The sequence below is a fragment of the Delphinapterus leucas genome, chromosome 14 (genome assembly GCF_059928025.1).
Source record: "Delphinapterus leucas isolate spDelLeu-1000000601 "Yukka" chromosome 14, BTC_Dleu_Yukka2, whole genome shotgun sequence".
NCBI lineage: Eukaryota > Metazoa > Chordata > Mammalia > Artiodactyla > Monodontidae > Delphinapterus > Delphinapterus leucas.
Window position 1 is genome coordinate 6776535 of NC_143142.1, and position 12863 is coordinate 6789397.

Genomic DNA, 12863 nt, shown 5'->3' on the forward strand with positions numbered 1-12863 from the left:
GATTCTATGTGGATGCATTTTCAGTTTTCTTGGGTGTATAACTAGGAATGCTTAACCTTTCCTCTTAAATAACTTTTCTTTCCCATGCATTACCAAGTTTTATTCTTCTGTGCATAATTTTACAAACAGTGTTTTGCTGCAAAATGCCAGTTATATTCTAGACATTGTTTCTTTGTCTTTGATGGGTTTTTTGTTTGTTTGTTGTTTTTTGATGCTGAAACCGGGATAGTTTTGATTTTTTTTAAGTTATCTTTGTCTCCTCTTAAACTATAAACTTCATGAGGCCAGGGACCTTTCTTGTTGATCTTTTTTTTTTTAATTTAATTAATTAATTTATCTATTTTTGGCTGTGCTGGGTCTTTCGCTGCCCACGGGCTTTCTCTAGTTGCGGCGAGCAGGGGCTACTCTTCATTGTGGTGTGTGGGCTTCTCATTGAGGTGGAGCACGGGTTCTAGGCGCATGGGCTTCAGTAGTTGTGGCACACGGGGTCAGTAGTTGTGGCCCTAGAGTGCAGGCTCAGTAGTTGTGGCACACGGGCTTAGTTGCTCCATGGCATGTGGGATCTTCCTGGACCAGGGCTTGAACCTGTGTCCCCTGCAGTGGCAGGTGATTCTTAACCACTGCTCCACCAGGGAAGTCCTCTTGTTAATCTTATATTTCTAGCACCCTAGTGCCTGCCATCTAGTGGATTTGCAATTAATGATTGTTGAATGAATATTAACATATCAGATGTTCTGAATTTTCTCTTTTATTTTCATTGTAAGTGAGAGAATAGGGTAAGAAATGCTTTTTTTCCCTCTAAATATTAATGTGGGGCTACAAATTCCAGCTATGCTTTTGGAATCATTTCTCTAATAGCCATGGTTATTTTTTCCTCGTTAAAGTCATCTACAGGTGAGTCCTGGAATCAGAATGCCTCAGACAGTGGTTTTCTGCGTATTATTCTATAGGGTAATCCTTTCTAGTCTCCATCCCAGGATATAACAGAATATCAAATTTGTTCATTTCCATTTATGTGTTTTGTTTTATTACTTCTCTTTTATATTTAATGTCCACAGATTATTAGCTGCTATTGAGACATCTATTTTTTTTATTATTATTAAAAACAGTGTATTATCCTTGTCTTTGTTTTGTAGAGTGATCTTAGAGAACGCTTCAGTGCAGCCAGCAGTGCCTCCAAAATTCTGCAGGAACGAATTGAGGAAATGAGAACAAGTAATAAAGAAAAAGACAATACCATCATTCGACTGAAATCTAGGCTTCAGGATTTAGAAGAGGCATTTGAGAATGCTTACAAACTCTCAGATGATAAAGAAGCAAGACTAAAACAAGAAAATAAAATGTTTCAAGATGTAAGTGACAAGTAACTCAGTGACGTGGTTGGCTAAAAGTAATTTCAGATATTGTAGTCTTACAAGCTATTATGATTTTTTCCACATTTATTTTCATTTTACGTAACTTTGCTGTAGCTGCAAATATACGTAGACTTTTCTGATAGAGTTAGTTGGGTCTTATCTTAAAGCAGGAAGTCAGGGCTTTCAGAGCTATGGTGTCACTCCCACGCCTTTCTGTCTCTGGCAGGGCAGCCTTTGAGCTATCTTAAATCAGCATCTGTGTGTCCGGCAGATACAACGGACCAGATTTACAACAGGCTTGATAAAATTTTTCACTTTGATTTAATTTCACTTAAAAGTTAGATTTGTATAACATTGAAACTGGATTAGGTTTTAGGTTTTGTTTTTTTTTAAAGTAAAATCTGAAAGTATTTAGGCTGTTGATATTTTCTTCCTGATAGCTTTAGATTTGATTCTTGCTGCTTTGTTTTTTAAAATTTATTTTCCTGAAGGTAATACATGTCAATGGTTTAAATGGTCAAATATCGAATGAGAAACAGCAGTCTTCTTCACCTCTCTCTATCTTGGAGTCCTCTACCCTAGAAGCCATTATTTTCAGCTCTTTTAGCCATTCCTTCTAAAGTTTTGCTCCATGTTTCTAAGTGACAAACTTACATTGCTCTTTTTTTTTCCCCATCAGTTTCAGACATTATATATTGACTACCCTCTGTGCAAGGTCACAGTGTAGCTTTCTTATACCATTTGCTCCCCAAACAAACACTCCCCCCCTCTTTCCAATGTGTGATTGATGTATTAAATTGATTCTGAGAAGCTTATTCTTTTTTTTTTTTGCGGTATGCGGGCCTCTCACTGCTGTGGCCTCTCCCGTTGTGGAGCACAGGCTCCAGATGCGCAGGCTCAGCGGCCATGGCTCACAGGCCCAGCCGCTCCGCAGCATGTGGGATCTTCCCGGACCGAGGCACGAACCCGTGTCCCCTGCATCGGCAGGCAGACTCTAAACCACTGCGCCACCAGGGAAGCCCGAAGCTTATTCTTTTACATTTGAACAACTCAGAAATTGGAATGCATCTTTATAGTGTCATATTTTAATTGGCAGCACTTTTTCCTCTTAGTATTTAGTAAATAATATTAAATAGCATTTCTAGTTAGTGGTGTCTTAGACTTTAAATATGATATACTATCATTTATAAATGAATCAGAATTCAGTGTTTCTTATGTCTATGCAAATATTTTTCAAAGCTAAGCTGCAGTGTTCAGTGACTGCATTTCCTTTCTCTTACAACTTTTATTTTTCCTAGACTTAATAATTGGCTTGTCTCTTTATCTGCTTGCTTAGTTTTTAAACATGCATAGCACTTCCTTTCCTCCCGCCTCCCCAGTATCCTTGCTTCAGTCTGAACTGATTGCCCTCGAGGTCTGACCCACAGATTTCTAGGACTTGCCTTTGTCATCATCCTGGGAATTGTCTTCGCTTCTTTCCCGTATTGAATCTGTCCTTTTGTGTGGATTCTGTATCTTCTTTCTTGGTTTAACTCTGTTTTGCTAGAGTACATCTCCTGAGAAAAAGAAGACATAAGAGACAAATTTTGAGGCCTTCCATATCTGAAAACTTTTATAGTTGCAGTCACACTTTACTTTTTAAAAACTACTTTATGTTTTAGAACAGTTAGAATTACAGAAAAATTGAGGAGATAGTGGAGTGTTCCCATATGCCCCCCACCATTTCCCCTGTTATTAGCATCTTGCATTAGTACCATACTTTGGCCACAATTAATGAGCCAATTTTTTTTTTTTAATGTTTGTTTATTTTGGCTGCTCCGGGTCTTAGTTGCCACATGCAGCCTTCTAAGTTGAGGCGTGCGGACTCTTAGCTGCAGCAGCATGTGGGATCTAGTTCCCCGACCAGGGATCTAACCCAGGCCCCCTGCATTGGGAGCGGGGAGTCTTACCCACTGCACCACCAGGGAAGTCCCAATGAGCCAATATTGATACATTATTATTAAGTAAACACCACAGTTTATTCAGATTTCCTTGCTTTTTTCCTAATGTTCTTTTTCTGCTCCAGGACTCCCTCTAGGAGACCAGATTACATGTAGTCTTCATGTCTTCCTAGGCTCCTCTTGGCTGTGACAGTTTCTCAGACTTTTCCTGTTTTTCATGATCTTGACAGTTTTGAGGGGAACTGGGCAGGTATTTTGCAGTATGTCCCTTGGGATTTGTCTAATATTTTTCTCATGATTAGACTAGGGTTATTAGGAGGAAAATCACAGAGGTAAAGTACCATTTTGGGCATATCATACCAGCAAGCCCTATGTTTTTTATTCCTTTATAGTCATTTTAGTGAAGTTTCAGGAGGGAGTGCATATGAACACTCCATTCAGTGTGCCATATTTGATTAGAACTTTACATGGTTCAGTTATTACCGTTCTCATTCGTACACATTAATAGTATAATTGTAGTGTGTGTGTGTGTACATGGGCTCCTGGTTTTTATAACTTATACTTCTTAACATCAGACCTACAGAAAGTTGCAAAAGTTGTGTGAATAATTCTCATATTTCACCTTCACCTAGATTCTGAAAGTTAACATTTTATAATATGCGCTTTATCATTCGGTCCACGTATAGTTTAAAGATTTTTTCAAAAAAAAAAAAAAAATTATTTTTCCAAACTTTTTTAGAGTAAGTTAGAGATATAATGCATCTTTACCTCTAAATACTTCAAGGTCTATTTCTTAAAAACAAGGGCAGTCTTTTATATAACCATAGCAAAATTAGGAAATTAACATTAATATAGTAATTTATACATGCCATTCAATTTTTTGCAAATTATACCACAAGTATTCCTTATAACAAAAGAAACTTTTTTTCCCTTGTTCGGGATCCGATCCAGGACTACATGTTGCATTGAGTTGTCACATCTCTTTCATCTCCTTTAACCTAGAGCAGATCCTCAGTTTTTCTGTCTTTTATAACCTTAAAACTCTTTGAAGATCATAGACTAATTATTTTATAGAACTACTCCTTCTAACATGGTAGCCTCTAGCCACATGTGAGTATTTAACTTTACGCTGATTACAATTAAGTAAAATAAACAGTTCAGTTCCCCAGTTGCACTGGCCACATTTCAAGTGCTCAGCGGTCACATGTAGGTAGTGGCTGCGGTGTTGGGCAGCGCGGGGGGACTGCATCCGTCATCGCAGAGAGTCCGCTGGCTAGCACATTGTGGAATGGCCCTTAGTTTGGGGGTGTGTTTCTTCACAGTTAGATTGGGTTGTCGTGATGCACAGGAGCCCCTCTTAGCACTTCCTGTTAGGAGGCACGTGTGAACTGTGTGGGTGTCAACTCCAGCCACTTGGTGAAGGTGGGGTTTGCCAGGGGTCTCCACTGTAAAGTTATACCCTGCCCCTCCCCCACTGCAGTTACATGTAACTTATGAGAGGGTAATTTAAGGCTCTGCAAATCACCTTTTTCTCATCAAACTTGTTACCCACTAGCTGTAGCATGTCCTGATGTGTCTTGCCTGAAACCACTAATTACTGTGGCGGCTGCCAAATGGTGTTTTTTCTATTTCTGTGATTCCCTCTCATTTTACTGCAGGGAGTAGTCCTCCTTTCTTCTTTATTTCTGCTTATCAGCGTGGACTCATGGATTCTGATTTTATTCAGTGAGGTAGTCTTTTTTACTCTGTTTATTATTTTGATGCTTTGTCTTAGCTTTGGCCTGAGGGGTTCGTGTGAAGCTGGCTTCTGTGACCTTTTGACAGTTTCCCGTCATTCTAGACTTCCTGCCACAGCCAGATGTTCCAGGCCCATCTTGTACTTTTCTAGCCCCAGCCCTAAGTCAGTCATTTTTCCCCGGAGCCCTGGTTCCTTTAAGTGGAAGATGGTATTTAGAAACTTAAGATCTAGGTATGTTCATTGCTTCTGGGATGTCATTGTTTTTAATTAAAAACCCATCATCGTTTGAGTAGCAGTGAAGCACAAAGCATAGGTAGAATGTTGTTTTCAGCTGAAATTGCATGAATATTTCCAGGGATAACACTGACTTTTTCCACGTTTATCATGTCACATATTTTAAGCACACAGAAAGGTATAGAGTAATCCCCATATACTGGCCATCCGTAGATACTGTTGAAAGACACTCTTCTATTCCTCTCTCTCCCACCCTAGAGGTGCCTGCTATGTTAAATGTGCTCTTGGTTATCCCCACTCTGTTCTTTTTACTTCTACTATAAATGCACGTTGTTTTAAACAATATATAGTAATGTTTCGTATGTTCGCAAACCATATATGAATTGTATTGCACTGTATCCTTCTACCACCTGTTTTTCTCTTAACATTGTTTCTAAGATTTGCCGTGTTGATACATGTAGTTTTTATTCTTTTTTATTTAAACATTTGTATGTGAAATATTTCTGGTATATACAAAGGTATAAAGAATAATATAACAAATACATGTAGGCCGACCCACCACCCACCTTAAGAATTAAAATACTGTAGATGCCGTTGAGGCCCTCCACGTACCTTTTCTGATCACCTCTGCCTTCTTAGAAGTAATTGGTCTGAATGGTGTGAATGTCATTCCCGTGTCTGTCTTTGTATCATCATGTTTGTATGTTTGCTTAGTCAGTGTTGTTTGTTTGCCATATCTTAAAACTATAAATGCTATCATACTGTATTTACTGTTCTGAAACTTTTTTTCCTTTGTAAGACTTATCCAAGCTGATACATACAGCACTAATTCACTTGTTTTCATCCCTGTGTCATATTCCATTGTGTGAATATTCCACAATTTATTTATCCATTTTCCTGCTTCCAGTTTCTTTTTGTTGCTGTTATGAGCAGCACTGCCATGACCATTCCTATATACACATCCTGTGCCAACGTGTGCAAGTACCTCTAGGGTATTGTTGCAGTTACCAGAGCTGCAAAACAAATGACCCCCAAACTGGACATACTCTGCTCATGGGCTCGGTGGTCTAGGAACTTGGACTGGGCTTAACAAGGACAGCTTATCTCGGCCCAGCAGTATCTGGGACCTTAGCTGGAGACTCAGAAGTTGGGGCCTTTGATGATGGCTGTCAACTAAGCCTGCAGTTCTTTCCATGTTTCCTTCCATGTGGCCTCATTTGGGCTTCTTTGCAGCATAATGGCTGAGTACTAAGGACAGGCGTCCTGAAAGACCTTCCTGACAGCCACAGTGCCTTTTATGACTAGCCTTCTGCAAGCTTTCTAGCATCTTCTTTTTATCCCTGGTATTCTGATAGTCCATAACAGTGTTTGGGGCATAGGTTCTTCCAATCTGGAAATTAATGTCTTTTAGTTGTACAAATGCTGATGTTATTTCTCTATTAATTTCCTGCCTCTCTCTCTTCTCTTTCTCTGGAACTTTTATGAGTAGATGTTGTATTGCATGGGTTGATTCTCTAAGACTTATTTATGTTTTAGTGTTCATCATGGCCTCTTTGTCCTTTATCTTCCAGTCTTAGTATTAATTATGTCTTTTCTCACTGTTACTTTCTAAGAGCTCTTTATTCTCTGATTGCTCGTTTTTCAAAGCTTTCTGTTCTTGTTTTGTGACTATAACATTGTTATTTCTCTGAGGATATTAATAATAGCTTTCTTTTTTTTTTAAGATTTATTTATTATTTATGTTTGGCTGCGTTGGGTCTTAGTTGCGGCACACAGGATCTCCGTTGAGGCACGTGGGATCATTTGTTGTGGCGTGCGGGTTTTCTCTTCTCTAGTTGTGGCGCGTTGGGTTCCAGAGCACGTGGGCTCTGTAGTTTGAGGCATGTGGGCTCTAGTTGAGGCACGTGAGCTCAGTAATTGTGGCACGTGGGCTTAGTTGCCCCGTGGCATGTGGGACCTTAGTTCCCTGACCAGGGATCGAACCCACATCCCCTGCATTGTAAGGCGGATTCTTTACCACTGGACCACCAAGGAGGTCCCAATAATAGCTTTCTTTTGATACTTTCCTTTAGTTTTGGTTCATTATTTCTTCTAAGTTAACCTTTCATTTTGATTTGAAGTCTGTTTCATATGAAATTTTTTTTTTCAAATGTTGGTTCTTTGGTAGGTTCATGTTTAAGAGGGAGGCAGTAAAAAGCTATTTGGAGACTCTGTGTGCACAGATGGGACTTACTTCCTCGTACCTTCACTTACAAGCAGTTGTAAGTGATGCACCAGGCATTTGGTTAGGGAACCTCCAGGTGTAAATGTGTCTTTTTTTCTGGGGTTGTTCAGTTTTCCCAAAGAAAAGTCTTCCGGTTTCTTGTCTGGAACCTATCAGCCAGGCTCTGGTGGCAGTGAGGGAGGGGAGAGTCAGGTGGGTTTTTTTTTTTTGAAGACTTTTCCTTAGTCATTTTCTCTTTATCTCTTTGCCTCCCCCTCACACCCTGCTATCATGCTTGTGTTTCCAAAGTTGCATTTTTCCCTCACAGTCATGTCTTCTGTGCCCTATTGCCTGGCTGAACAGCCCACTGCTGTATGGGTTGGGAAAAGACCCTGGGCTCTAACCCAGGACTTTGAACCAGTTTCCTGTGGTCAGCCCTGTGCTTCAACCCTGCCCACCACTGAACCTGGGGTTCCAGTTGTGAGCCTCTCAGGGTTATGAAGAGATCAACCTACTTGCCATTAGCATCCTTTATTCAGACTCTGGAAGTTGTAGCCTTGTTGCATCTTCATTGAAATCTCTCGCTCGTTGCTGTTACCTCCTTTGTTTTCGCTTTAATTGCTTCATTGTTAATTTAGTGGGATCTCTGGATAAAAAGAAAATCCTGTGATGAATCTCTCTTCTTTCACCAGAAGTCTCACTTACGTATTTTTAAATAAATTACCTAATTATATTAGACTTTGGGGATTGTACCTTTACTCTGTGGAACTAACTTAACAAAAGGTAGTGTGCAACAGTTCCAAAGAGAACAATGCAAATACATTTTAATCTTTTCAAATACTGCTTACTTAAAGGGCATTGACTGAAATAAATTATTTGTTTTACTTTCTATTTTGAAATACATTCAAATTTACAGAGAACTTGCAAGAACTGTCATACTCCTATATCCTAGGATCACCAGTTAACATTTTGCCATATTTGCTTTATCATGTCACATATATATATATTTTTTCACACACATACACATATATATATATATATTTTTTTTCTTGAACCATTTGAGAGTAAGTTGTTGACGTTGAGCCCCTGTACTTAGATACTTTGGTATGTGTTTCCTAAGAAATACATCCATAGTCACAGAAAAATTATCCAAATAAAGAAATCTAATACTGATGCAGTCCATATCCAGATTGTTCCTTTATGTCACCTTTTTCCCCAGTCCAGGATCTATTCACTTATCTCTTTAGTTGCCTTTAATCTGAAACAATGTGTTAACCTTTTTCTTTCATGACACTGGCAGCTTTGAAGAGTAAGGGCAGTTATTTTACAGACTGTCCCTCTGTTGATATTATAATATTTAATTTTGTGGTGCAATTCTTTGTTTTTCCTTGTAGCTTTTAGGAGAGTATGAGTCCCTTGGAAAAGAACACGAAAGAGTAAAGGTAACAGTTGATCATTCATGTTCTGAACTTCCTGTCGGGGCAAAAGCATTAGTTTGGAAGTCGAGAGATCTAACCCTTTCTCCCTTTCTCTTCCCCTCCTCTGTCCCCATCTGGCTATTTGAACTAGACCGCTCACTTATCCTCTCGTGTCAGTTTCCTTATTTTCAAATATCTGCCCATTTAACTCACAAATTTGTTAATTTAACAAATATTTATTGAATGGCTATTGCATTTGAGATGAGATGAAATTTTTAGAAGAGGATAAAATACCATACAAATGCAAATAATTATTTAATACTATTTAAATATAAGGTTTTGTTTTTCAAAACATTAGCTTTTTGTGGGGTTGAGTTAATTATGTTTAAATTCTTAATTAAAACTCTGTTTGGGATCTACGTATTTGAATTCATTGAAACCCCACAATAAGTAAGTGGGGTCCAAGTAGTTCTGTTGCATAAAATGCAGGGTTGTGATTATTCAAGGTTAGTGAAAAGGCCTGCATAGCTAGGTAGGCAAGATGTCTGGTGTTTCAGGGGCCAATTGTTATATCTGAAATCTCATCATTGCAGGTATTCACTTTGCCATTTACTGAGGTTTTAGTCAAGTTTGTGTTTAAAATATGTCCATTTTAACACTGTTTCTAATCAAGCAAAGCATAATAGGCTTTGCTTATTAAACAGGGGGCTTACACACAGCTATTTGTATAAACCAGTATTTTGCTCTTCATTTTTTCCCTTGAATCATGTATATTGGCTCTGTGGCTGATGCCATACTTGCTGAGTATCTGCATAATTTTCTTTGTAGCTCTCTGGTGTAGTCTTAGATTAGTTTTATATTATGCATTTTAAAATAAAAGGAATACATCTGAATATTTATCTTCAGTTGTCTGAATTTTTCCTTTATTTTCATAGGATACATTAAATAAAACTGAGAACAAATTGCTTGATGCACACACTCAGATTTCTGATTTGAAAAGGTAAAATATATTGTCTTAACTAATAAACAAATACCTCTAACTGTTCTTTCAGGCCTTAAATATGTGTCTATATTAAAAGTGATGAGAAAAGCTTTTCTTGGGGATTTTTAAGCACTTTGAGATTAGATTTTAATCCTCATCTTCCCTTCACCTGGAAATACATTTGATTTTAGCCAAAGAGTTTTAAATGATTAGAATATATTGGTGGCTGTGCCTGAAAGGTGTGCAGGTCCCCAAACATTATGTATTTACTTAGCATAGGTAAAACCTAAGTGATATTAAATCGTTGAAAAGAATTTTAAGAAGTAGTCTAATTCACTGAATTATCTTTGTGCTCCAAAAAGAAAATAGCATTCATACCAATTTTGTGGTTATTTACTTTCTTAAAGACCTGGTTTGAGGACTGTATTCATGATCTGATTTGCTTACTTAGGGAAGGAACAGTCGTTAAGTGGTCCCTATGGCAAATGATTAGATATTTCTAATTGGCTTTAGTGTATATTTTTGTAGTTTTATTTGGAGATAAGTGATGTCCCTGACTTAGAGATTTTATTGCACTCTTAAGGACTTCTCATAGGGAAGAACAGGAACAGTCTAGCTTTCTTGTCTGCTCAAGTCTTTTCTGTGAAGCATTCAATTCTAGGGATCGTTTGTTATCCGTTTGGTATAAACATTAGCCCTGTTAGAGCTTTCTCCCTCAAACCTTCCTTGCAACAGAGTAGGTAAGAATTTAAGTTTAAAAGATGAGATGGAGACATATTCAAAGTTTCAAAAGACAGAAAGAATGCCAAGATATGCGCAAAACAGTTAACTGGCCACAGTGCTTATTTTCTCTTGGTAAGCTTGAAGATAAGCTTTTATTCTGAACACAGCACAAATCAGATGAGCTGCCTATAGGTTGAGAGTTGTTCAGAACAGGAAGTTCTTTTTAATAGCTCTGCTTCGGATGGTAAGCCTGCTTCCTCTTTTGTGAGAGCCTTACCCGTGTATATGTCATACGAATACATACGTATTAGAATTAAACATGTTAGAATTGCAATTTATTTGATTGCTGAATTTATTTTATTTTTATTTAATTTATACTGTGTTTTTATCTGTAGTAAAATTTCTAAATTTTTTTTTTTTACTTTCTGTATTAAATGTATGTGTTGTTCCCTTTTTCTTCAGTTGTAGCATATGAAATGCTCCTTTGTAGAGTTTCTTCTATTTGCCTTCCTATTTATTCTCCCTGATTTTTTTCAACGTTTTAAAGTGTAATGTGGCTTTTTACTATGAAGAAGGTTTATGCATGTGCAGCTCTTTTGTCACCCCTTTCCTAGAAGTATCTGTTAAATAAGTAATTTGTAGTTGAGCTGTATTTTAAGTTTGTTGAAATGTACTTAATTTATCTTATTGCTTTTGAATTAGAACAATTTCAAAACTTGAAGCTCAGGTCAAGCAAGTAGAGCATGAGAATATGTTAAGTCTTCGTCATAATTCTAAAACTCCTATGAGACCCTCACGTGCCAAGTAAGTTACTTCGTTTAATCTCTCTGTAAAGCTAGTAATAGGCGTACCCTGTAATTGAATTGAGACACTCATCTGTCTAAATCGTGAGGAAGACACAGTTAAATGTCATCACAGAACCTGATGCGTGAAAACATCTAACGGTTAGATATTGTGAAAGCTCATATGCAGAGGCATTTGCCGAAAGGTAATGTAGAGTCAGATTGGGAGTGACGAGAACTGGGATGTTTTATTTGTTTTTGACTCTGCCCAGCTGTGTGACCTTAGGCAGATCACTTCATTTTTTGGAGCTCAGTTTTATCATCTGTAAAAACAAGGACATTGGGTTAGAACATCTCAAAAGGTCTTTTAGCCCTAAACTTCCAGAAATTTTATTCCCATGTTAATGGAAAGAATTATGAAGATGGATCTGCATTAGGTTGTGTGGATTTTTCTTTTTAGTTTTTCCAAATTAGCTTTGTTATAATCTAAGAGCATTATCTTGATGATTCATTTACACAGTAAGTTTTTTTATATTAGAATTGTTTTTATTGTGATTTTGATGTAAATAAAGAGTATTAAATGAGTAGGTCATAACTTCCTAATATTGATGTTTTATCAGAAAAAGATTAACTTGCAGATGTTAACCTAAGTTGTAATTGTCAAATGAGAAACTTTTTCTAGATCTTTACTAATTAATATTAGTAGGACATAATGAATTATTGAAAGGTAAGATAATGTAAATAACTGAAATTGGACATTTGAGATTGAACAAAAAGGAGGGCTAAAGTTGGAGTCAGGGAGGGGCCTTTCTGTGGAGGGACGCGTTAGTGGAGAGGGAAGACATGCAGAGTCGTTCAGGTGGGAGGTGTGGAGGGAGGGGTGTTCCAGGCAGAGACAGTGCTCTTGCTGAGTCCTGAGGTAGGAAAGCGCTTAGTCTTATGTTTAAAGAACCCAGAGGAGGCTCATGTGGCCTGACTGTTCCCAGCAAGGGACAAAGGAGCCCCAGATAAAATCACAGACCCATCATACATAGCTTTCTAAGCCAGGGTCAAGGGTTTGGATTTTACTGTAAGTCCATTGGGACACCTTTGACAGGTTTTTGTTTTGTTTTGTTTTGTTTTTTTGCGGCACGCGGGCCTCTCACTGATGTGGCCTCTCCCGATGCGGAGCACAGGCTCCGGACGCGCTGGCTCAGCGGCCATGGCTCACGGGCCCAGCCGCTCCGCGGCATGTGGAATCTTCCCAGACCGGAGCATGAACCCGTGTCCCCTGCGTCGGCAGGCGGACTCTCAAACACTGCGCCACCAGGGAAGCCCGGGTTTTATATAGTAAAATTGTGTCACCTGATTTCTATTTTTTTAATGCACCTGCCACGAGGAGGGGAAAAGAGTAGAAGCAGAGAGACTAATTAGGCTATTGCAGGGCTAGGAGAGAGATGGTGCTAGCTGGGTGGTGGCCATAGAAATGGACAGACGAGAAGGATTTGA

General features: G+C 38.4%; 1 protein-coding gene across 5 annotated transcripts in view; it reads left to right on the forward strand.

The window, feature by feature from the left end:
• MPHOSPH9 (M-phase phosphoprotein 9) overlaps window positions 1–12863 on the forward strand; it is a 55014-nt gene that overhangs the window by 25942 nt on the left and 16209 nt on the right. For all 5 annotated transcript variants that reach the window (XM_089894423.1, XM_089894422.1, XM_089894421.1 and 2 more), the window contains 4 exons: window positions 1137–1352; window positions 8865–8912; window positions 9824–9888; window positions 11296–11397. In XM_089894423.1, coding sequence (XP_089750549.1) covers window positions 1137–1352; window positions 8865–8912; window positions 9824–9888; window positions 11296–11397 — 431 coding nt within the window. The remainder of the gene's footprint in view (window positions 1–1136; window positions 1353–8864; window positions 8913–9823; window positions 9889–11295; window positions 11398–12863) is intronic.